Consider the following 25,547-nt stretch of genomic DNA (forward strand, 5'->3'; position numbering starts at 1 on the left):
TCCTCTCCCTCCCTCTTCTTTTTCTCTCTCTTTCTCTTTCTCTTTTTCTCTTTCTCTCTCTCTGTCTCTTCATTCTCTCTCTTTTCTTTTCTTTCACTTTCTCTGTCTTTCTCTCTCTTTTCTCTCTCTCTTCTTTCTATTTAACCTGTCTAAATTAAAGCCTGGTGGGTTAGGGAATTTTATTTCGAGCAGAGGATTTGAGGGCTCTTCTAGTGAAATACCTCCGGACCCTCTCTAATGAACGGATGTCTGAAACACAGTCAGGGTTCCAGGCAGGTGAGCAATATTCAAGGGTAGGTCTGGCAAAGGTTTTATATGCCCTAGTTTGAAGTTTAGCATTACCAGAGAGAAAACTTCGTAAAATAAGATTGTTAGTCTTGTATTTTAATGTCTGATGTTCGTGTGTTTTTGTTTTTGTCACTTGACTTCTTTTGGTATTGTGTAAAATACGCAATAAAAATTATTTAAGAAAAAAAGATTGACAGCTCTCAATGTGGCTGTGAGGAGGAGGAGGAGGAGGAAGAAGAAAAGGAAGGAAGGAAGGAAGGAAGGAAGGAAGGAAGGAAGGAAGGAAGGAAGGAAGGAAGGAAGGAAGGAAGGAAGGAAGGACTGGGCAGTCCTTGGTGCTCTCTGAGCATTGGTATTTTCTTGCAGACATCTCATGACCCAACTAGGGAACATCATCCGTGCTAGAAGGGGGAGGGGCTTGCAGGGAGGAAGAGGAGTAGTCGTAGTAGTATGAAGGCCTCCCAACCTCTTAAATTGCTTAAATCCGTCGGTGTCTCTTGCCAGGTGGACTGTTTGACTTCTGCTTCCCCCCCCTCCTCTCTCTCTCCCCACAGAAGGCTCGGAAAGCCTCTCCTCCACCTCGAGGCCGAGTGGAGAAGTCCAGCCCACCACGCCGATTTCTCTGGCTGTGACAGCTGACTATGCCTCGCAGGGTCTCCCACAGGAGGCCGAGCAGACCGATCCCTCCTGGCCCCCCAGTGGTCTTGAGTCTGAGGATGATAACAGCCTCAGCGCCAGCCCTTTAGAGGAGCACGAGCATTTGTTGCCTTCCTTCAAAGACAAAATCGGAGGTTTCCCGAAAAGACGGTTGCGAGCCTGGCCCTTTGCTTGTCCCCTTACCACCATCGTTAGGCCTCCTTCTGAGCTTCAGGGTGTGTTTGAAGTGAGCCCCGCCGAGGCAGGTGGACCTGGTGGGCTTCAAAGACAGCCACTTACGTCCACTCCGCTGGATGGCGTGAAGACCCTGGAGAGCAATCTGCTTCTCCCCCTTCGTCATAGCCTCCTTTTCAAGGCAGAATCCATGGAGTTAACGCCCTTCCCACAAGGAGTAGCTGATGGTGCCGCCAGCGGAAGGCCAGAGGAGAAGACCCTCTCCTTCTTTTCCGAGAAGGAGAGGGTCTTTGCGTCGCTCCTGGAATCGAAGGGGCCTCTTTCGGAACAAGACGTTATCCGAGCAGGTTCCGAGACAACCCAAGACTATCTCACTGCCTGTCTGGAGTCAGAAGTCGAAGTGGAGGGAGCGTCAACTTTTGACCTGGGCAACAGCGAGGACCGTGCTATGCTGGCATTTTCCAAGGCAAAACCTGACTCTCAGTCTTTCCTGGCACTGAGCAAAACCCCAGAGAACATCCTTGCAGAAGACAATGGGGCCCTGCTCGATGCCTCAGCTCAGTTGCCCCAAGAATCTCCTCTGCTCCACCCAGATGGGGAGGGAGGAACCGAACTGCAGATCTGGAGTGTTACCCGCAAACCTCCGGCGGAAGGTAAGATCTCCCGTTTTCTCCCCATTCAACAATTACGGATGGTTCTCAATTTACGACTGTTTGTTTAGTGACCGAAGGGAGTTTGGGACTGATTCTCATACTCAACACCCTGTGGTCATGTGATCGAAGTTGGCTCATATTTATGATTTATCACACAATCCCCTTTTGAGACCTTCCGACAATGCCAAAACTGGATTCGTTTAACGACCGTGTTACTCACTGAACAACTGCAATGGTTCTCTTAAGAAGAGTGGCAGGGAAGGTTGTAAAATGGAACCAAATTCACTTAACAACCATCTCGCGTAGCAACAGAAACTGATGCAATTGTGGTCATAAGTTGAGGACTAGCTGTAACATTGGGGATAAATATTAGAGCTGTGTATATCAAAGGTGTACAGAGACACTTCGAAATATGACCGCTCACTTAGTGACCATTCAAAGTTAGAATTGGACCTGCTTCCAAACCTCCAAACCTCTTAAAGTCTCTGTGGTCACATATCACCATTTTGGACAGTCAGTAGCTGATCTGCTTTTATGACCGTTTGCATCTTTCCCTGATCACTAAACCCTGATTTACAATGTTTTTGCTGAAATTGACGTTTTCAGTCAATCCTGCCTCATATCAACCAGTGGGTTCGCTTAATGACTGCTGTGTTTGCTAAACGACCACAGGAGTGGCTTAACGAGTGCAAGAGTCACTTAATGACCGCAGCAATGGCTTAATGACAACAGCAGTCGCTTAACGATTGCAGCCATGGCTGAAATACAGCAGTTTACAGCAGTTGGAAAAGGAGACCTCCGTTAGAATACCCTAAAATATCTTTTTGCAGGATCTTCCAACGATTCTGAAAGCAACGAAGGATCTCTCCCGGAATGGGAAGAGCCGAACTTTGAAGAACCACGGACAGCTCACTCGGTGCAGGTGTGGCCCTCGCAGACCGAAATGGGTGGACTTCAATTCCCAGAATTCCCTAGTCAGTGGCACCTGAGGTGGGCTGGGCTGAGACAGAGAGGCTCAAAGTCACTCAGCTTGCGGGACTAGAACTCCCTGTCACCTGGTGATTGGCCCAACGTCACACGACCCACAATTGCAAAGACGGGAGGGTTGATGGGAAGATGCACAATAAAATAAATAAACAAAAGACCTTTTCAAAAACGATCTCAGACGTTAATCGAGGCCAGCTAAGTGCCTTTTCGGGAAGGTAAAGAGAAGTTTTGGGGAGAGCATAAAAACTCTTTTTCACCCAAAGGGATCCGCTTAGTAGTAAGGGATGAGTAAAGAGATTTGCTTTTATGCAGGCCCAGCTGACGAATTCCCTGGGGACTGACGAGGAGGCCATTAGGAAACCGAAACTAAGCCAGAGCGAGAAAAAAGCTCGAAAGGTAATTCCCTTCCTCCCTCCTTTCTTTCCTCCCTTCCACAACACTCCCTCCCTTTTTCCTCCTTTCCTTCCCTCTTTCCCTCCCTCCCTGCCCTCCTCCCTCCCTCCTCCCCTCCCACTTCCCCTCCCTCCTTCCCTCCCCTCCCCCTTCCATCCTTCCTTCCCTCCCTCCCTCCCTCCTTCCTTCCTTTCTCACAAATCACTCAAGGCGGTGAACCTATCTAGCATACATCCTTCCTCCTATTTTCTCCAAAACAACAATCCTGCAAGGTAGGTTGGGCTTTCAGAGAGGGACTGGCCCAAAATCACCCAGCTAGATTTCTTGCTTAACGTGGAACTAGAACTCATGGTCTCCTGGTGATTGAATCAAAATCAACCAACCTCCTTTCATACTTAAGGTGGAACTATAATTCACCGTCTCCTGTTGATTGGCTCAAAGCCACGCAACTCTCTTTCGTGCCTGACACTAGAACTCGCCACTTTTATTAAGAGTGTTTATCTAGAGTTTGCTAGTTTCCTGATCTGGTCTACCTCAAAGGGCTGGCAAGGTGAAAGTCTTCCACTCATTGTAGTAAGCATCAGCCACAGAGCGCCTAGGAACAACTCCAATTTTTGGGGTGTAAATATCTCTCTTGCCCTTTCTTTGGTTTTGGACTGAGAAGTTAAGTTCTCTCAAGAGGTCAGAAGAAGACTTCTGCATGGTTCATACCAGAAACATCTTGTGGTCTCCAGAATTTGCCAGAGTTCATGGTCCACCATGTCTTGAAGAAGACCGAACCTCAAGATGGCCTTCCGTGGAAGCAAGGGGTTGGTCTACAGGACCTCAACTGTAGCTTTGGATGGGAGAAGGTCCCTCCTTCTCCTGGTTCTTCAACCAGCTCTTTAGTTGACCTACAAGCTTCTTCTGTGGTTTTTGAGGGTGTTGTGAGTTCCTCTCTCCATGGTGTGGTTGAGAGCCCATCAACATGATGCTGATGGGCTGTGTGTGGTGGTCTTCTTTGCCCCCAGGCCATGTCCAAGCTGGGTCTGCAGCAGATCCACGGCGTGACCAGGATAACCATCCGTAAATCCAGGAATATCTTGCTTGCCATCACCAATCCGGATGCCTTCAAAAGTCCAGCTTCTGACTCCTACATTGTCTGGTGATCTGGAAAGAGGGAAGAGGATCTGGGGGGAGGGGGAAGTCTTTGATGACTGAAGAGGGAGGGAGGGAGGGAGGAAAGAGAGATAGGTCGATGGGTGGAAAGAAGGAAGGGAGGAAGAATGATGAAAGGTAGGAAGGGGAAGGAAGGAAGGGAGGGAGGGAGGGAGGGAGGGAGGGAAGGAAGGGAGGGAAGGAAGGGAAAAGAAGGGGGAATGGCAAGGAAGAAGGGACAAAGGAAGAGAGAAAGGGAAGGAGAAAGGAACAAAAGAAGGAAGGAGAGATAGGATAAGGGAGGGAAGGAAGGAGTGGAAGGAAGGAAGGAAGGAGTAATGAAGCAAAGGGGGGAAGGAAGGAAGGAGAGAAGGATTGATGGAGGAAATGAAGGTGAAAGGGAAGCAGGAAGGAATGAAACAAGGAAGGAGATATAGGATTAGGGAGGGAGGGAGGAAGGGAGGAGAAAGAAATGAAAGAAGGAAGTAGGAAGGAGAGGAGAAGGATGGATGGATGGAAGGAAGGAAGGAGATAGGGAAGGGGAAGGAGAAATAGTGGGAGGGAGGAAGGGAGGAAAGAGCTTGGAAAGATTCTATTGGATAACTGAAGAGGGTGGGAGGGAGGAAGGGAGGGAGGAAAAATGGAAAAGAAGGAAGAACGGAGCGAGGGAGCGAGGAGGGACAAAAGCAAGAAAGAATGAAAGGGAGGGAGGAGAGAAAGGAAGGAGAGAGAGACAGAGGGAGGGAGGAAGGATAGGGTGAGAAGGAAGCAAGGAGGGAGGGAGAGGGAGAGGAGGAAGGAGGAAGGAGGAGAGGGAGGGAAGGCTGCAAGGAGAAGGGGAGGGGAAAACGAAAGAGGGGAAAAAGAAAGGGAGGAGAAAGGGAGGAAGGAAGGAAAGTGGATGAGAGGGAAGGCAGGAAAGGGGAAAGGGAAGCGAGGGAGGGAGAGAGCAGGTGAGAGAGAGGGAGGGAGGGAGAGAGAGACTGACTGACTGACTGACTGGACGGACATTCTCATTTTTAACACCAGTAGTCCTCAACTTATGCCTACAACTGAACTCAAAACTTCCATTGGGAAGTAAGACAACCGTTGCCTCAGATATTACGCCAGTCACTGCAGTTGTTAAGAGAGAGTCACAATGGGACTTCCGGTGGTTCCATGATCACCGAACGGACACTCTTTTAGGAGCTCCAGCCCTGTGATTTAATTAGCCGCTAGAACAGCGAAAACCGGCTGTTCAGCGGCTTGAAAATCTCCCCCTGGGAAAAAGGGAGAGAGAAGAGCTGAAGGGTCTGGGTAGAGCTCCCCTAGACCCCCAGGTTTTTTTTTTTAAGCCTGGGGGTTGCAGGGTGAGCTCCCTGTAAGCCCTTCATTGCTCCGAATCCGGGACGAGTCTGCTTCATGCAGACGAAGGCATCGCGTCCACACCAGCAACACAATTTTAAGGATTTAAAGAATTTGGACTTTGGGTGCTGGCAGAGCAAATCGGGAGAACAAAAAAAAAACCAAAAACCCGCAAGTAACAAACAGGAGGAAATTAATCAGAGGATTTTGATTCGGGAGGACAAAGAGGCTGTCAGGATTGAAATGGAGCTTGGCACAATTGAAACACAGGTCTTGGCAGACGCTTCCACTCAATTAATAGAAAAGCAACAAGTAGACTCTTTATTGCAAACTGATAAACTTTATGGCAACAATTCTTGGCTTTATAGACAAAGGAATGAACTGATTGAGCATACAAGTAAGAAGAGTCGAAATGGGGGTTCTAAACCAGAGAAAATGATTTCAAGAAGAGAGCGAGCTTTCAACATACATCAACCTCAAATCAAAATCTAAAAATTTTCGAAAATAAAACTAGGGGGAGGAGCAATGTTGAAAGAATTATTGAAGAAGAAGGACTGGAAAAAATATAGAAAGAAGGCAAGAATAGAAGATTAAGTCTTTTTGGGAGGAGGATTTTTGTAATAAATTGAAAATCTTAATTAAATTGGTATTTTTAAAGGTTATTCTAAGACAATGATATAAAGGAAGTGTTTTCTTACAATTAGTTTTGGATATAAAAACGATGGCTTCTTAAAAGTTATGGAGGTATTAAAATGGTTAATTGAAAATTTGAAGGATATCTTCCTGCAGGTTTTGAAATTTATATCTTGTGAAATGAATTAAGAATGTTTCATTGATGTATTAAGAGATTTTTAAAATGTTTAACATAAAATTATAGTATCTTAAAAGGTATACGAGAGGAAATGTTTAAGGTTTTAAAATGTCCAATTTTATGCAGGATTAAAGAGGATAAATGTTAAATTTAGAATCTTATTAGGGAGTAATGCTGAAAAAGAATGGTGTTTGAGGGTGTGGAAATGAAGCTTATCCATGATTTTTAATGTTTGTAATATTGTTAAATTATTGGATTACACATCAAGAAAAAGGTCTTTATATTTAGGAAGAATGAATTTAATTCAATTAATTTTGAGAATTTATAAAAGGGAAGTTAATGAATTTGAGTAAGGGGAGTTAAAGAGTGTGTGGGAGTTTTGAATTTTGTAGTTAGTATATATTAGCTTTTGTTTGTTAAATGTTATACCCTGTTTTCGCTCTTGGAAGTCGGGGGGTGGGGTGGGGAGGGAGGGACAAAGGTTGGGTTGGGATAAAAGTGTTGAATAGATAAATGTTTTAACAGAAAAGTAAAAGTGGGGGAAATGTAATAATAAATGAAATGATAATATTAGATATGATGAGTATTGGAGGAGTAAGATGGAAAAAAGATGTATTCAGATGATATATTGACTGATTGATTATATATTGTATGTTTGTTTATAAAATAAAAAACTTTTCAATTAAAAAAAAAGAGAGAGAGTCACAATGGTCCTTAAGCGAATCCGGCTTCCCCATTGACTCTGCTGTCCGAAAGGTCTCCAATGGGGGTTCAGGCAACCCCCGGGGGTCACCGCAACCGCCATAAACACGAGTCCGTTGCCAAGTTGTCTGAATTTGGATTACGGGAATGCCGCGACGGTCATAAGCGTGGAAAAACATGGTCTTAGCTCACTTTTTCATTGCTCTTCTACCTTTGGTTGCTAAACGAATGGTTGTACATTGAGGACTTCCTATGTTGTGATAGATTGGCATCTGCCTTTCTTGACTGGAGAGACCAAGAGATTGTCTTCTTCTCACCTCAGTGGGAGAATTCAGATTGGAAATGGAGGTTTAGGGAAGTGGTCCTCTCAAATTCCTGGTTGAAGGACCTGGCCTCTTGGTAGAACATGGAAGGGTCTTCTAGGCCAACCATCTGGGACTCGTTGGAGAATGTCTTATTGGGTGTCTTCTTCTGAAGACAAGCCAAAGCCAGGTCTCCTTCTCCTCCAGAATGGAGAAAGATCTAAAATCCCTCCGTTGTTTTCTGCTGCAGGTGGAAAACCTCTCCCAACAGGTCTACAAAGAGGCGGCGGAGAAGTTCAAAGTTCCTATGGATCACTCAACCTTGATCAATGAATCTGGTTCAGTCTTCACCATCATCAAGGAGAGTGAGGAAGAGGAGGAGGTAAGGAGACCCAGATGTCAACCTTCTCCAGACTTGAGCTGGAGGTGGGGGTGGAAAGGAGGGAAGCCCAAGAGGAATGAGTACCTTCATGATGTTCTCCTTGGAGGTCCACCTCCTAGGAGGTCCAAGGGGAGTAGACTTCTCGGGAGCGAGGCTATTAACCCATGGAGCACAATTCTTGCCTATAATATCTTGCTTGGACCGAGAATGGGGACTCTTCTCTGGTCTCCTCCATCTCTAGGACCAGATGAGTTGTCCACTATGGATGATGCCAATATTGGTGGCATCTCCAACCTAGATGCTGTGGTCAGGTGTCTCTCAGATACGTAGGGACTACTCTACATAGAAGGACCCAAAATTCCTAGGGCTGGGGGGGAGGGACGTCTAGTCCAACCTTCTGCCCAAGATAGGAGACTTCATACCATCCCTCATCTGAGCTTTGGGGGTCCTTTCTAAGGCCACAAGTCCATGCCAACCTCTTGAGGGACGATCTCTTGGTAGCTTCTTAAGCCAGCTCCATGTTCTTTCTAAAGATGCTAAGCTTGGATTTCAGGTTGCTGGGACACCATAAAGTGTTGGAGAAGTCATCCCATGGTGGGGTAGGTCTATTGGAACCTTACTCCATTGTTACTATAATTATTATTATGGTTTGCTGGAAAGTCAGCCAGAGGTTGAGGTGGGATCTGGGATTTGGATTCACCTCTTGAAGTCCACCTTACATGATGGTCCCTCTTCTTTCTTTCTTTCTTTCTTTCTTTCTTTCTTTCTTTCTTTCTTTCTTTCTTTCTTTCTTTCTTTCTTTCTTTCTTTCTTTCTTCCTTCCTTCCTTCCTTCCTTCCTTCCTTCCTTCCTTCCTTCCTTCCTTCCTTCCTTCCTTTCCTGCCTGCATTTATTTCTGTATTTCCTTCCTCCCTCCCTTCCCAGGTGGACGAAACGGGTCTGGAGGTGAGGGATATTGAATTGGTCATGGCTCAGGCCAATGTCTCCCGCCCAAAAGCCATCCGAGCCCTCCGAAACAACAACAACGACATCATCAGTGCCATAATGGTGAGTGCTTGAGGGCAGCAGCCGTCCCTCCTCTGCTGTGGTGGAAGGTAGCCTGGATTCCCAGCAGGAAAAGAGGGAGGGAGGGAGGGAGGGGCTGCATTCCAGAGGAGGGAGTGCCAGGTTTTGAGAGTTTGGTTGAGAGGGAGAGAATTTACAAGGCTCCGTCCCAGCAGTTCCCAGACTATATCCCTAGGGAGTCTTATATGAGCAGTTCTCGACTTATGTCGGTTCAGTTAATGTCCGTTCCAAGTTTGAACGGCATGGAAGAAAGGGACTTAGGACTGTTTTCCCCACTCATGACCGACAGAGAGTCCCCACCGTCACGAGACCAAAACTCGGATGTTTGGCAACTCACTCGTATTTATGACAGTCGCAGCATCCCAGGGGGCAGGGGTCACATGATCTCCCTTTTGTGACCTTTTGACCAACAAGGTGAAGGCGGACGCCATATTCACTTAAGAACCGTGTGACTAACTTAACGACTGCACTTAACTGCAGGCAAGGAAGGTTGTAAAATGGGACAAAACTCACTTAACAAACATCTCGCTTAGCGACAAGAATTTTGGGGTCAATTGTGGTCCTATTTCCACCACTACCTATAGAAATGATAGAAATGAATAGAATACAATAGAATAGCATTACTATATTATATATTATATTATGAAAGGGACACGGTGGCTCAGTGGCTAAGATGCTGAGCTTGTCGATCGAAAGGTTGGCAGTTCAGTGGTTCGATTCCCTAGTGCTGCGTAACGGGGTCAGCTCCCATTACCTGTCACAACTTCTGCCAACTTAGCAGTTCGAAAGCAGGTAAAAAATGCAAGTGGAAAAATACTTTACCTTATATTATATTATAGTGTATTAGTATAGTGTAGTATATACTGTGCTTCCCCCAAAATAAGACCCTGTCTTATATTTTTTTTGAACCCCAAAATAAGCGCTTGGCCTTATTTTGGGGGAGGTCTTATTATTTTGGGGCAATTGTCGCCTTACCTGATTTCCAGCTTTTCCTCCTTAATCCCAACCAGAGGAAATGGTGGGGACTGGATGCACATGCAGTTAAATATTTTCGGGGAGGGCTTATTTTCATGGGGGGGGCTTATTTTAGTGCATGTGCTCAAAATCCTGATTGGGCTTCTTATCAGGGGATGCCTTATTTTTGGAAGAAACTCAGTAGTATAGTATGTATAATATTTTATATTCTTATAGATTATAGAATATAACTAGTAACAGTGCTAGAAGGGGCTGGAGTTTGTGGGGAGGAGGAGGAACAGGAGGGGAGGAAGAAGAGGAAGAGGAGGATTGGGGGGGGGGTTCCTTGGTGCTTTCTGAGCTTGGTGAGTATTTCTTGCAGACGTTTCATGACCCAAGTAGGTAACATCATCAGTACTAGAAGGGAACTGGGTTGGATGTCTGTATATATTTAGTCCCTTTTAGCACTGATAATGTTTCCTAGCTTTGTCCTGAGACATCTGCACAAAAAACAGCCAGCTCAGAGAGCAACAAAGACCCCACACTCCTCCTCCTCCTCCTCTTCTTCTTCCTCCTCCTCTTCCTCTTCCTCCACCTCCTCCTCCTCCTCCCAAACCCCATCCCCCTTGTAGCACTGAAGATGTTCCCTAGTTGGGTCATGAGACGTCTGCATTAAAACCTTCCAGCTCAGAGAGGTCCAAAGACCCAACGGTCCTTCTTTCTCTTCCTCCTCCTTCCTTGCAGCACTGATGATGTTGCCTAGCTGGGTCACGAAATGTCTGTGACAACTCCACCCCTCCACCCTCCCCAGTTCCTAGACCTGATGCTTCTCTTCTTCCCCTTCTGTCTTCCAGGAGCTGATCATGTAGTGACCGGTGGGGTGACGCCCAGCCCAGACCACCCTCCCCCTGCCTCAGTTTCCACCCCACCCATTTTTGTATAGATGACCAGTTTCCCGTAGCTGATACAGCTGTTAGGATGCAAAGATTTTACTCCCTGATTTTTCTACACGAAGTATGCTTTCACTTAATAAATAATATATTCACTTTTGCTACACCCGGACTCCGTCTCTCTGTCCTTTGCAGAAGGGGGGAGGGCCTTCGAAGGTGCCGAGTGTCAGTCCTTGACTTACAACGGTCTAGTTTGACTTTGTTCTATTACTTGTGCTTGCATAATGTTGAATTCCAATATTGCGTGATCACTTGTCCCCAAGGTTCCTGTAGCTTCAACACCTTCTATCATTTCATCTCCGTTAGTGAGAATTAAATCCAATATGGCTGATCCCCTTGTTCCCTTCTCCGTTTTTTGGGAAACAAAGTTGTCTGCTAGGTTTGTCAGGAACCTGTTGGATCTTCCACTTGGTGCAGAGTTTATCTCCCAGTTTTTGTTTTTTTTTAATTTTTTTTTTAAATTTTGATTTATATGCCGCCCTTCTCCGGAGAATCAGGGCGGCTTACAATGCGCTAAGCAATAGCCTTCATACTTTTGTATGTTTATACGAAGTCATCTTATTGCCCCCACAATCTGGGTCCTCATTTTACCTACCTTAGAAAGGATGGAAGGCTGAGTCAACCTTGAGCCTGGCGAGATTCGAACCTGCAGTAATTGCAGGCAGCTGGTCTTAATAACAGGGTGCTTTAGACCACTATACTAATTGCAGGCAGCTGGTCTTAATAACATAATAACATAATGTACTACTACCAAGTACATAAAAAAAAAAAAGCATTTTTTTAGAACCTCTTCGCTGAAGAGGTGGTAGAAAAAATGGTTTTAAAAGTTAAAAAAATAATTGGCCACACCCACCCAGTCACATTACCCCCCCCCCCACTAAGCCACGCCTACAGAACCGGTAGTAACAAATTTTAGATTTCACCACTGGTATAGACCTATGGCAATGTCATTTCCCACGCCCCCTTTAATATTGACCCAAATGCATTCAAGATAATTTTCATCATTGTTGTGCTCTATTTCTGTAGAGATGTAGTTATTTCTTATATATAGTGCAACTCCACCTCCTCTTTTATTTGGTTTATTTCTTTTAAATAATTTATATCCCTTTAGTTGTTTCATCCCACCAAGTTTCCGTAATGGCAACAATATCATATCTGTCCTCATTTATTGAATTTCTAATTCACCCTGTTTATTCCTCATACTCTGTGCATCGGTGTATAGACCTTTGAGTCCATTTTGATTGACCCTGTGTTGACTTTCTACATAACCTGTGTTGAGCCTGACTGCCCCTGCTTTCGTGCCACCTGTTTGATTAATGCACGTGGTATGGCACTCGCTATTAACTGCTTGCTTTTGGTTGACAGCAGGGGTGATAATCTTACTCGCACAGGCATCTATGTTACATGCACTGATAGCCCTATTAATTTTGGATTGCTGGGGACAGAAATGTTCTGTATCAATTAATTCTCTGTCCCCGCTGTTCAGTTTAAATGCTTATCCAGAAAATCTGTAAATTTATTGCTAAGTAACTCAGGCCCTTTCTTTGATGGGTGCAATCCATCTCTTTTGTACAGTTCTTCATTGGACCAGTTGCAGACATCATAAAACCAAAGCCTTCTGTCAAGTATTTGCAAGCCATTGGCACATATATCATACAGACACTAGTGGAGGCAGAAAGTGCCCCCACCCCTATGTGGAGAGGAGGGGCTTACACTGAGTATAAAACCCCCTCTAACCTTTCCACCATGCTCTCTTTTACGTTTGTTCTCCATGAGACATGATCTTTGATAAGGGTAGTCACACACGCCGTGTGCCCCCTACCCTAATGGATATTAAGACAGCCTTTGTACATAGTTAATATGTTTTGTTATATGAATAAATACATTTATCACATTTATTCATGCATCTGCCTTTGGACTCTTCTATGCTCCTGGGTGTTTCTACGATCCCAATTTCCACAGAATGGCAGCAGAGGGAAGGGTAGCAGAACTCCACTCCAGGAGCTCTTGAAAAGGCGAGATGCCCTCCAAAATAACCTGTGAGAGAAGCTCCCCTGTTGTGACCAGAGGCCTTCAACGGAGGAGAACTTCACAGCAGCCCCAGTCTGAATCAACGATGGAAAACATTGAAGGGGGTTTCCATCCAGCTACACCCTGGCAGCCAGAGGCCACCCAGATGCAGCAAGAGATCCCAGGGGCCGAGCCAGGGAATGTTGGAGAAGGCTTCTTCAGCACTGACGAAGAGGGGGCAGAAGGACCGGATGAAAGCCTGGACAGACAAGTGGCTGAGATGTCAGAAGAGGAGTGCCGAGCAGCGCTGGCCTCCCTCCTGAAGACAAGGGCAGCGGCCAGAAAGAGGCCTGAGGAGGCAGCACCAGAGATGCCTGCCATCCCGGTAAGGACTCCCCTGCCTGATCTCTCCAAGATGGCGCCTGCCGCCAGAGAGACTGCCCCCCCACCCAGTTTCCCGCCAAACAAAATGGCCGCCAGGCCACTTCCGGAGGCAACTTCCTCCAAGATGGCTGCTCCCCTGGGCACTTTGCCAGCACCACGAGCCAGGCCATCCCCAGCCCCGCAGCCCAGGCCTACAACGCCAGCCAGTCAGTTCAGCCTTCCAGCGGCCCAGAGGACCACTCCGAACCCACAAGCCCCTTGCCAGGCCCCGCGTGCCACGGCAAACATCAAAGAGGCCATAGAGGCCCTGGTCGCTGCCCTGGAACTTATGGAGCAACCACCCACCGGCCCCCCCCGAGGCCCCAGACCCAGCTGCCCACTCAAGGAGGGCCCCAAATCCAACCTCCCACCCCCGGAGGAACCCAGATGGACCTGCAGCCTCCCACCCCCCACTGCAGAGGCGCTCACCATTCACTGAATGCTCCAGGGAGGCCCCGGCTGAGGCCTCCGCACCTTTCCGGTCCTGCTGGGATGATCCGGAGCTGCAATCCTGCTCCTCTGATGGAGAAGAGGAGATCCAGAGACATTTCCAGGCCTACCCAGCCCATGGACCTCATCTGATGGGCCTCCAGTCTCCAGAAAGATCTCCAGGCCTTCTTCCCACTCCGCCAAGGCTTCCCCGCCACATCGCTGATGTCCGGGCCTATGCTGAAGCTCCAGCCAGACCTGACTTCAGAGCTCAGAGAGGGAGATCGGAGCTCCAACAAGAAAAGGCTTTGGAGCATGCTCCATTTCCTGCACGTGCCCAGTTGCTTCAAACTACAGAAGGACTACAAAAAGGAGCCAGAAAATAAAATAAACATCACAGTCCTTACTGGCATTATTGACTTTTTTTTTTAATTTGATTTATATGCCGCCTTTCTCCGGAGACTTACAGTGCGTTAAGCAATAGCCTTCCTACTTTTGTATATATACAAAATCAGCTTATTGCCCCCACAAACTGGGTCCTCATTTTACCTACCTTAGAAAGGATGGAAGGCTGAGTCATCCTTGAGCCTGGTGAGATTCGAACTTACAGTAATTGCAGATGGCTGGTGTTAAATTACAGTGCCTCTGTCTGCAGAGCTATCCAGGCTCTTTTAAGGGCTATCCAGGTATTTTAAGAATACGCCTCTTGTCTCTGCTGGCAGTAGCACCTGGCAGACACCTGACCTCTTTCAAAACCTCCAAATCTTTTCCTAAATTTACATCCCTTACAATTGAATCACCAACCAGAAGGTGGCTTCTCTTTTTGGATACCGTGCTCTTCTTGTGTGACCGATGTGTAAATACCTGGTTCACACTTTCCCCTTTCCAAATTAAGTTCTTCATCTCGGACCACGATCCCCCTGCTTATTTGAGTTATCAGTATCACAACTACCTTGACCTGTCACTTCATTGTCCCCATCAAGGTCAGCAAGAGCCCTGTATCTGCTATGCTGGGACGCAGCAAAAGTTTTGTGTTTCATGGTTCACAGCTCTCGCCCTGCCAGCTCCCACAGTTGTCCATACTGCCCTTCTCCGGCAGGATCTTTGTGATGGAGGGGACTGATGGTGCGGCAGCTCTGTTACGAGGATTCATGGATCAGGCCCAACAACAAGACATGAGTCAGTAGATTAATTAAATCTCTTTTATTCACAGGTTCATCTCAACAACACTTGCAACATCTGGGTCTGAGGAGCAAGGAAGAGTGTGCCCACCTTTTATACCCGAAGGCGGAGACTTAGGTAAGGAGGGGTCAGTGGGAGGAGCTGGACAGGTGGGAGTTTGGATTAACCCCTGCACTGCTGCACTATAGCTGACCCCTGGCATGGTTAAGGCATTTACCCTTGACAAATCCCCCTCTAAATGCCTAACATGTGTCTGTATGCCTGACTGATTGATTGGTACTCTGGGGCGGATATTGAGTTTGGACACTAGGTGTGAATGCTGTTTGCCCTGTAGTGGTTTTGTGAGTATGTCTGCAGTCTGTTCTTCTGTGTCACAATGAATGGCCTTTATGAACCCGATTCTGGAGAGCTGTCTCACGTGTTTGTATTTTATGTCGATATGTCTTGATCTTTGCCCTACGGCGTCGGCCATGGATATCTCTATGGCGGCTTTGTTGTCTTCGTAGATGTTTATCGGGTAAGTTGGTTCTCTCCACACACTGGCGAGTAGGTCGTCGAACCAGATAAGGTTGTTGGCGGCTTTGGAGAGGCATATGTATTCTGCCTCAGTGGTCGAGGTGGCTACCAAGATTTGTTTACCTGTGTACCAATGCACAGGGCTATTGTTCAAGTAGAATATGTATCCTGATGTGCTTTTCCTACTTTTGATATCCCCAGCCCAGTCAGCGTCAGCGTAGCAGGAGAGGACGGGTTCGTCGGATGTTTCTGGTTCTAGGATTAGGCACGCATTGGCGCTTTGTTTCAGGTACCTTAGCACCCTCTTCACTGCGTCCCAGTGGTATGTGGTGGGTTTGCCTACGTGTCTGGACAATAAATTAACTGATAGCGCAATGTCTGGTCTTGTCCAGTTAGCGATATACAGGAGTGAGCCTATGATTGACCTGTACAGCGTGTTGTCTTCAAACTCAGGTGATTCATCATGCATGTTTTTTAGAAAGTCCGGTTGCATGGGTGAATCACATCCCTTGGCATCAGCCATGTTACATTTGTGGAGTAATTCCTCTATCTTTTCCTTTTGGGACAGTTGAAAGCCTTTGGGGGTTTCACTGACCTGCACGCCCAGGTACCGGTTTATTCTTCCCAAGTATTTTAAGGTGAAGTGTTCGCTTAGTCTGTTGGCGAAGGCCTTGCGATTCTTTTCGTGTTTGCTGATGTAAAGAATGTCATCCACGTATACTAGGATGTATTCTGGCGAGTCCCCCACTCTCCTGGTGAAGAAGCAGTTGTCGGCCACGGTTGCTGTGAATCCCATTGACTTCAGGACCTCAACCAGGCACTCATACCAGCGTTTGCCTGACTGTTTAAGTCCGTACAGGCTTTTGTGAAGCAGCCAGGTGTCCCCCCTGTTGGTCCTTTTACTGTGTGGCGCTTTAACGTATATCTCCTTATCTAGGTTGGCGTGCAGGTAAGCTGTCTGCACATCGAACTGGTGTACCTCTAGTCCTAGTAGGGAGGCGATGACCAGGGCACTTTTGACGCTCTCTGTCCTCACGGTGGGTGAGTAGGTGTCAGTGTAGTCCTCTGGGAACCTTTGAGCAAACCCCTGGGCCACTAGCCTGGCTTTGTATAGGTTTTGGCCACCCTCAAGGTTCTTGACCTTGAAGATCCATCGGGTGCCTATCGCGCTTTTGCCCTCGGGGACCTTGGCCGGGGTGTAGACCTCTAGTTCTCTCAGACTGTCCAGTTCTTTGGCCATGGCGGACTCCCACTTTGTTCTCTCCTCTTGAGGTAGCCTTAATACCTCTTCGTATGAGTTGGGCGTGACGTGGTTCGTGTGTATGTGCATCATGTAATCATTTAGCCTCCTTGGTAACTGGTTTCTGGTTGACCTGACCGGTCTGTCTATTGTCTGTTCGGTGTCATGTAAGTACCTGGCCTCCCTTTGTGTCAGTGAGTCCACACTTATCTTGGGATGATTCCTTTTCCACTCCCCAATCTTGATGCCTTGGAGGTTGGGTTTGGGTCCCTTCTTTTCCTGTCTATTCACCCTTTCGTGTTTGTCTTGTGCTTGCTCGTCTGGTCTATTTTCTAGCTTGTTGGGCACCTCGTTCAAATGTATCCTGGACCAGTTGGCTTGCTCATGGAATGCCGCCGTCCTAGATACCACGAACCTGTCGTTACTGTCCACAAACCTGAAGCCCTTGGTTCCCGGTTCGTACCCCATGAACCTCAGTCTCCTGGATACTTTGTCCCCTTTTCTACGCAGCTGTTTGGGTATGTGGACATCGGCGGTTACGCCGAATACGTGTAAGTGTGCTATCTGTGGCTTTTTGTTGTACATGAGCTCGTATGGCGTTTTGTCTATCACGCTGGACCATGTTCTGTTAAGTGTGTAGTTGGAGTAAACCAAGGCCTCAGACCAGAAGTGTTGGCCAATGCCCGCGTCCTCTAAGGCGCACCTGACCATTGTTTGCAGCGCGGAGTTTCGTCGTTCTACTACCCTGTTCTGAAAGGCTGAAAATGGGGACGACGTAAAGTGAAGCACGCCCTTGGATCTGAGCCAATGGGAGAAGTCCCTTGATAGGAACTCGGACCCTCTGTCAGTCATGATTTGTTTGATTTGGGCGTTGTTCTGTATCTACCCTTTTGTAGAACTCTGAATTTTTGGAAGGCCTCATCCTTTCTCTTTAGGGTATAGACGAAGCCATATCGACTATAGTCGTCCACGATGGTGAGAAAGTATCGTTTTTTGTATTTTATGGATGGCCTTAGGGGCCCTACCAAATCCATGTGGACTAAATTGAATATCTGTTTGGCGGCACGTGATGACTTCTTAGGCCTGGGTTTGACCTTTAACTTAGAACATTTGCACACCGAGCACTCGAGGTAGTTTTCACAGCTCTTTATTTTGATACCCTCGGTACAGTTGGCCATTTTTTGGATTACGGGGAAACTTGCGTGCCCTAGCTTCCTGTGTAATAGGTGTGCACAGTCGTCGTGCATGGGCTTGCCTATCGAGGGCCCTCTCTGAGTGTGTCTGCTGTGTTGTGTCTCAAGTGTCGTGTTCTTCTTGTTCTCTACCTCTCCCTCATCTCCCTGTCCTCCTTCAATTCTGCCCTGGTTAAGGTCTTCTATGCTTTCCGAGCTGGTGTATATGCTGTGGGTGCTACTCTCATAGAACGTTACATGAGGTAACCCTTGACTGACGGTCACTCTCCCTATGTCCTTTCCGCCCTTGCTGACTTGAACATTCCCTTCTATAAAGGTCACCTTAACCCCTGATTCCTTGCTGAGTTTTACTGCGGCCAATATGTTGTGGGGTATCTCCGGGACCAGCAGTACCCCCTCTATTTCCCCTACTCCTGGCAACATAACTGTCCCCTTGCCTGTTACCTTAACCTCGCTTTGGTCTGCAACCTTGATTGAGAAATCCTCCCTTTGGAATGATGAGAGCAGTTTCTGGTTGTAGGTGGTGTGGTTGGAGGCCCCAGAGTCTAGGAGCCATGAATTGGTGTCTCTGCCCTGATGTGTTATGTGAGTGCGCTCTCCTATCCCATACAATGACCCCGTTCTGCTGTCACGTGAGCTATCTCTGTTCCCCTTCTATCTCTGGGGTTGGGTGAATCTCTGCGCCTGTATTTCTCCTCAGAGGTGCGTCTCTCTGTTTCCCTGAACCTATGTTCAGGTCTGCCTCTCTCCCTGTAGTTCTTGGGGCAGTCTCTCTTGAGATGTCCCCTCGACCCGCAGATATAACACTCTGATATGTTGCGCTGTTTCTCTTGGAAGACTACTCTCTTCTCGCTCTTATGCTCTCTGGAGGGGCCAGAGCGGCTCCTCTTTAGATTGTCTTCTGCTATCAGTTTGTTGGACAGCTTTTCCACGGATAGCAGGCCTAGGCTAATGGTATCTAAGTGTGTTAAGAAGCTGTCCCATGAGTGATCTAAAGAGTTAATTATTACACTCTTCATGATCTGATCGGATATGACCTCCCCCCTAAGGTGGAGTTCTGCTCTGGTAGCGCTTAAGGACACTAGGTGCTCACTTATGGGGGTCCCTGGTTTGAGTCTAGCAGAGAAGAAGTCCTTGGAAATCTGGGTAGTGGTGGACACACTTTCACTGTAAAACAACCCAAACATTTTCTGTATGATTTCTGATACTGTGAGGTTATGACCAATGCAGTGATAGATCGTGGGGGATATGCTTGCAATTAAAAGGTAAAAAGCCCTATGGTGCGTACAGTCCAACTCTAAGGACCAAGGTCTCTCTGGGGGGTCATTAATAAAATGTGACATATTTTCCTTTAGGAACACTACCTGGAGCTGCTGTGACCACTCTAGGATATTGCCCCCATCCATCCTCAACTTGGGAAAGTCACTTGGTAAGTTCCCAGCATTATTTGTAAAGTTACTTACTGCTGGCTGCTGTCCATGGTTCCTTATGTGCCTATAGCAGCAATACGGCATGGGAACGCTAGCCGGCATTTTAAAAGTCCCGCTTTGTAATTTTTTTCTCTTTTCTTCTTCTAGGCGGAAGAGCGCATGCGCGAAGTCCATTTCTGCCCTGCCGTCGTCGAGGAAGGACCTGTTCATCGCAGCTCCAGCGTAGAGGTCTCCATCGGTCGGGTAGGCCTCGACTTCGGTCTTGGGGGTCCAGGTGCGCTCCGGACGGTGACGATCAGCAACGGCTTCATCGGGGTGAAGATCCTGACGGTGCTGGGGTTTCGGCGACGAAAGTAAGTAGCTGGCCCAATCCCTGCGTTCTGGGGTGCGCGGTCCGGGCGATCGGCGGCGCGGTGTCCTTGGGGTGCGCAGGGGGGTTGGTGCGCTGGCATGGGCATCGTCGACCCTCGGGTGGGCGTTCCGGTGTCCCTCTCCTCGTCTTCCCTTTCGTTTGGGCCCTTCCGGATCCCCTCTAGTGACTTTGAGGCCTGGGCCGAAGGCGGCGGCAAGGGTCCTCATGGCCTCGTCGACTTGCCGCTCGGTTGGGGGGTCTCCGCGGCCCGAATCGGACTCTGCCCCCTCGCCCCAGTCGCTTTCATTATCGCTTAGGGTCGGATATTTTTCGCGCGCTGGCCATTTTGAATCCCGGCTTCTGATTGGGCAGGAGTCGGCCATCTTGCCCGACCACGTGGTCAAAGATGGCCGCCGTTTTGAATTTAGCGCGGGGCTGTGGGGCTCGGTGACTGTAGTGGGGTCGTTCTGGGGCGATCCACTAACCGAGTCCAGCTCTTCGGGCTCCGGGTCTGAGTCTTCCTCGCTCCTCGCCACCTCGCGGTCCATTATGAAGCTTCGTAGGTCCGCGAGGAGGTTCTTGTCATTGGCTCGCTCTTTTAGCAGCCTTAGGACGTCGATCCTCAGTTTTTCTTCCTCCTGATCACCGGGATTCGTTATTTCCCTTTTGTTGGTCTCCCTCCTATCCTCCGTTGTGATGGCTTTGGGGTCAGTCTTGGTTTCTGCCTTCCCTGGCGATCCCGCTGGGTTGCTGTCCCTTTGCTTCGGTGGAGTCGCCATCTCGTAGGCAGTGATGTGTCTTCGTTGTAGGTTCGGAGATTATTGGGCCATCCAACCATCCTCTGCTACCATATTGTTACGAGGATTCATGGATCAGGCCCAACAACAAGACATGAGTCAGTAGATTAATTAAATCTCTTTTATTCACAGGTTCATCTCAACAACACTTGCAACATCTGGGTCTGAGGAGCAAGGAAGAGTGTGCCCACCTTTTATACCCGAAGGCGGAGACTTAGGTAAGGAGGGGTCAGTGGGAGGAGCTGGACAGGTGGGAGTTTGGATTAACCCCTGCACTGCTGCACTATAGCTGACCCCTGGCATGGTTAAGGCATTTACCCTTGACAAGCTCAATAGAGTGGAATGGCTGAATTGGGCTTGGAGAGCACAGATTAGTGATTCTAGATAGGTAATCTGTCCAAGTAGACCACTAATTTGTTTACAAAGGGAACAGTTCCCAAATTTGAAAAGAGTACTGAGGAAGACAGCTGCAAAACAAGTATTACACTGAACTAAACCGGTCATTTTGAAATAGAATAAAATCACAGTCTCAAGTGCACTAACCCTGAATATATTATTGCTATTTTTGGTTTATAGTTATATGATTATAACTAGCTACCTTTCTCCTCTGTACTCACTCTCAGACCCCACCCTCACAGGCAGTTGCCCCTGCCCCTAACTCCTGTGACGTGGGGAAAAAAAACAAAACCACAAGATTTCGCTTCCTGGCCATGTGGGGTTAAGACGGTGTCAAAAAATGCCAAACATTCCCCACGATCGAAACCGGGAGGCCTGGCCACTGACTCGTATGTACGATGGTGGCAACATCCCAAGGTCATGCGATCCCCCATTTGCGACCTTCTGACAAAATCAGGAGGCCGTTTTCACCTAACAACCAGGTGAGTAGCTGAAGGTGGCCGTGATTCGCGTAACGACAGTGGCAGGATAGGTCGCAAAATGGGGCTAAAATTCACTTAACCAATGTCTCACTTAACGACATAAATTTTGGGGTCAGTTGTGGTTGTGAGGCAAGGACTTCCTGTATTTTGGGTCTGTGATGGGTCTGGATCCTTTTGTCGTCATATGACAATGGGTGCGTATTTTGTGCATCAGAATTACCGAACTGGAACGGACCTCGGAGGTCATCTAGTCCAACCCCCTGCTCGATCAGGAGATTTTATATACCATCATGGGTAAACAGCTGTTCAATCTCTTTTTAATACTCTCCAGTGATGGAGCACCCATAATTTCTGGATTTTTCTTTTATAATGTTATAAAATGAGCCTGGTGGCGCAGCAGACTAAAGCACTGTTATTAACATCAGCTGCCTGCAATTACTGCAAGTCCAAATCTCGCCAGGCTCAAGGTTGACTCAGCCTTCCATCCTTTCTAAGGTAGGTAAAATGAGGACCCAGATTGTGGGGGCAATAAGCTGACTTTGTATAAATATATACAAAAGTATGAAGGCTATTGCTTAACGCATTGTAAGCCGCCCTGAGTCTCCGGAGAAGGGCAGCATATAAATCAAATAAAAAAAATAAAAAATAAAAATAAATCTCACCGTCTTCTGATCCCCCTCCCTCGTGTGAAAATTCAAGAAGCTGAGCCGAGTGAGAGTTACGAGACTCGCCAATGTCCCTCCTTTGGGCCCGCGCAGAGAGCTGGCGACCCGGATAATGAAACAATTAAAAATGGTGGTGATTCGTTTAACAACCCTGGCAAAAAAGATCCTAGGATTGGACATGTTTCACTTAAGATTCTTGACAGCTTTAAGAGAGAAGGACTTCAACCCCCAGATTCCTCCAGCCAGCACCCTTTAAGTCCATATCACCCCAAGATATTATGAAAGCAGCATTAATGAAAGTTTAACTGCAAGGGGAGGTTTTCCCACCTGCTTCCCCCTTGGGAATCCCTTTCTTGCCCGCTATCCTGGTTTGTTCCATCTTAACTCTGATGGAAAGCAGGTGGTTTTTTAAACCTACTCAGAGTCCCAAAGAGAAAGTCTCTTTAAGAACCAGAGGCAGAGAGCTTTTGACCCCTCCCTCTTTCCCCTCAACCCTCCTCCCCATTAAAAAAAGGGGGAGGGACTGGAAGGGTCAGCCTGAAGGTTTCTGAAGAGCTTTTTGGTCTGAAGGAAGCCAATTCACTGTATTGGGGTAACTGCCTGAGAATTGTGGTTACCATGGGATGTATCCTCAGCCTCTTTAAGAATGCGAAAGAAGGTAACTTGCTCCTCTGGGGGAGAGTATTTTGGGTGTAGGAAGTGCCTATGGGGTTCGCAGGGGGGATCTGTGGTGCGCCTTCCTTTTAAACTGGCAGGTCAGGGATGCTTTCTCCAAGCTGAGGATGATAGATGGTGGAGTTTGGGGCAAGGGAGTTTGCTGGATTAAAGGATGCTGTGTGTTGAGAAGATCTGGGTTTGATAGACTAGAGTTGAGTAGGGTTAAGTTGGGTTGAGCTGAATAGAATTGAGTTCAGTAGGGTTGAGTAGGGCTGAGTTGAGTAGGTATTAGTTGTTTTTGAGGTTCAATTGCATTGATTAGGGTTGTGTTGTGTTGGATAGAGTAGGAATGGTTAGAGTAGGGTTGGGTAGAGTAGGATTGAATAGAGCAGGGTTGGGTCGAGTGGAATAGGAATGGGTTAAGTTGGGCAGAATGGGTTAAGTTGTGCTGGTGGCCACATCAACTACGGAAGCAGAATTCGTTTGTCTATCCAAGGCCGCAAACAACTTAGTGTGGTTCGATGACCTGCTCTGCAGCATTTGGGCTGAACCCTCATACCCAATAGTCATCCACGAAGACAACAAAGCAGCAATAGAGATCTCAAGGGCCGATGCTGTAGGACAGCGATCTAGGCACATTGACATTAAGTGCAAACACGTCAGGCAGTTTTCAGAGATAGGTTTCATTAAGGCAGTACACTGTGACACAGAGGAGCAAACAGCAGATATTCTCACTAAACCCCTACCACATAAACAGCATGCGTACCTCATGTCCAAAATGTGTGTTTACATGTGATCCGTACCTGTGCATGTATATTCTCTGTACGTATATAACCACTTCTCCAGGTACCCAGTTAGACATTTAGAGGAGGTTTTGTCATGGTAAATGTCTTACTACAACACCTCCCTGATCATCCGGCCCTGCAAGGATTAACTGACCATATATCCCATAACCCCCTGTAACCACTCCTTACCTCCTTGCCCCTCCTCCTGGGTATAATAGCTCCAACCACGAGGTCCACAATTCATTCCAGATGTATACCTGAAAGAGAAAGGTACAAGGTCAGTGACCTTTAGTGCCAATAAACCTACAATAAAGACACAGAAAAGAATTGAAATTTGTCTTTGAGTTATTGGGCTAGATCCATCTTTAACAAAATGGTAGCAGAGGGCGGTTGCCCATAACTCCAGATAATGACTGAACCCAACATTTACCCTGAAGAAGGAAACAGAGCACAGACCAGAGCTCTTACCAAGAAGATGGCTGAGAAACTTGCAACCAAAGCCACAGCCATGGAGGAGACAGAAGCTGGAAGCGAGCAGGACTCCAGCCTGGACTCACAATCAGACGAAGAGGGGCCATTCAAGGAGATCACCGCCCTGGAAGAAGAAACAGCACAGAAAATGAATAAATTCAAACTCTCCATCCTGAAACTGATGGAGGCAAGCAGCGACGAAGAAAACCTCATCGCGGACCTTCAAAGCGTCTTCGAGCAGCAAGAAGCAGCGATTGAGGCCCCAAAGAGCACCGAGGGAGAAAAGCAAGCAGAAAAGGGTAAGCCACCCGAACCCGATGATCCCGAGCTGGCCAAATCCACTTTCGCGCCCTCTTCCCGGCGGCCATCTTGGATAAGCACCAGCCAATGGGAAGCCAGGATTTGAATCCCTTGGCGTGAAAATGCCCGAACCCCGAAACAGACGAGGGGGACACAGAAAGCGACTACGAAGAATGCAACTCTGAAAGCGACCATGAAGAAACTACAATAACTAAGAAAAAATCAGAAAAAAATCCTGGAAGACACAAAAAGGCCAGGACAACCAACGACGACCAGGCAACCGAGTCACAGCCAACTAGAGACACCGCGCACACCAACAACCGGCGCAAGAAACTGCCCACCTGCAGGAAGAATCAACCGCAGGACTCAAACTCACCACCCGCTACACCAACTACGCGAGGCCTGAGGGAAAAGAGAAAAACCGGCCACTCACCCGTGCCACGACCTCAACCAGGCTGATCCATGCGACCAGGGACCAGCGACCACGAGGGAGGATCCGCCGCCGCCGCCACCATCACCGCCGAGCCGCTGAGTGCAGGGAATCCTCAACCTACGACCTCCGCTGCTGCCCCGCCGCCGACCCGTGGAAGTCCTTGACTTACGACCGCGTTGCCTCCTCACCTTCTTCCCTTCTTCACCGGGGATCCAGCCGTCCAGCAGTGGTGTCCACCTTCAGGAGGAACCTTCGGACCCACCGGGGGTGGGTCCAGCCTCCCACCGGCAGGCCTGGGCCTAGGCCTGGGAGTTCCAACAGCAGGAACCTCACCCGATGGACTCTAGCGCGGAATGAGCTTCACGCATGCCCAGTACCTTCCTGTAACAAGAGAAGCAAGCTACATAGATCCAAGCAAGTACAGAATGATCACAGACATCCCAAAGCCTTATTGTGAGTTCAATCACAGTCTGGACCATGGACAGCTCCCCCCAGTAAGTAACCTTACTAACATTTCTGGGGCAAATTATGCCAATTTGCCAAAGTTACAGTTAGATGCGGGTAATGTTATAGAATGGAGTCAGCAATTGAGAATTGCTCTCATGAGAGAGAATGCACTGTTTTTAGCCAACAGACCTCCTCAAAAGCCCTGGTCACTGGAGACTGACTGTATTCATCACAGGGCATTTTGTATCATGTTAACCTCCATTCCATCTGCTATGTATCCGTCTATTGAAGACAATCTGACTGTTTATGATGTTATGCAAAAACTATGTAATCTGTTTTACAGCCAGAGTAGAGCCACAACCACTAGAATATCTAGGGAGTTTCATTCCACCAAACACAAGGCGGGAGTCCCCATGAGTGAGCACATTTTAAAGATGAATGCTACAAGGGCAGAGCTCATGCAGAGGGGGGAAATCATCACTGAAGAGAGCATGATAAGCATAATCATAAACTCTCTCGATAGCAGTTGGGACAACTTCA

The 25,547-nt window shown here is 47.7% G+C and overlaps 1 protein-coding gene and 1 long non-coding RNA gene across 2 annotated transcripts; both read left to right on the forward strand.

Moving 5' to 3' along the window:
- Positions 1-245: 245 nt before the first annotated feature.
- LOC148114403 (uncharacterized) lies at positions 246-8,160 on the forward strand. The gene is made up of 5 exons (XM_087893695.1): positions 246-276; positions 843-1,772; positions 2,603-2,694; positions 3,072-3,155; positions 7,699-8,160. Exons 1-5 carry the CDS (start codon positions 246-248, stop codon positions 8,158-8,160), a joined length of 1,599 nt encoding a protein of 532 aa, XP_087749821.1.
- A 550-nt stretch (positions 8,161-8,710) lies between these two features.
- On the forward strand, positions 8,711-10,901 carry LOC148114404 (uncharacterized). The gene is made up of 2 exons (XR_015734291.1): positions 8,711-8,877; positions 10,704-10,901. It is a non-coding gene; the product is annotated as an uncharacterized LOC148114404 (long non-coding RNA).
- The last annotated feature ends 14,646 nt before the right edge of the window (positions 10,902-25,547 follow it).

The sequence above is a fragment of the Pantherophis guttatus genome, chromosome 4, assembly GCF_059756535.1.
Source record: "Pantherophis guttatus breed Tessera chromosome 4, ASM5975653v1, whole genome shotgun sequence".
Classification (NCBI taxonomy): Eukaryota; Metazoa; Chordata; class Lepidosauria; order Squamata; family Colubridae; genus Pantherophis; species Pantherophis guttatus.

Bases quoted from the DNA above. Each gene is read 5' to 3' on its own strand.
- LOC148114403 (XM_087893695.1), top strand. From the start codon at position 246: ATGTCTGAAACACAGTCAGGGTTCCAGGCAG. The intron at 277-842 runs GTGAGCAATATT...CTCTCCCCACAG, and splicing joins ACAGTCAGGGTTCCAGGCAG to AAGGCTCGGAAAGCCTCTCC. The intron at 2,695-3,071 runs GTGTGGCCCTCG...GCTTTTATGCAG, and splicing joins GGACAGCTCACTCGGTGCAG to GCCCAGCTGACGAATTCCCT.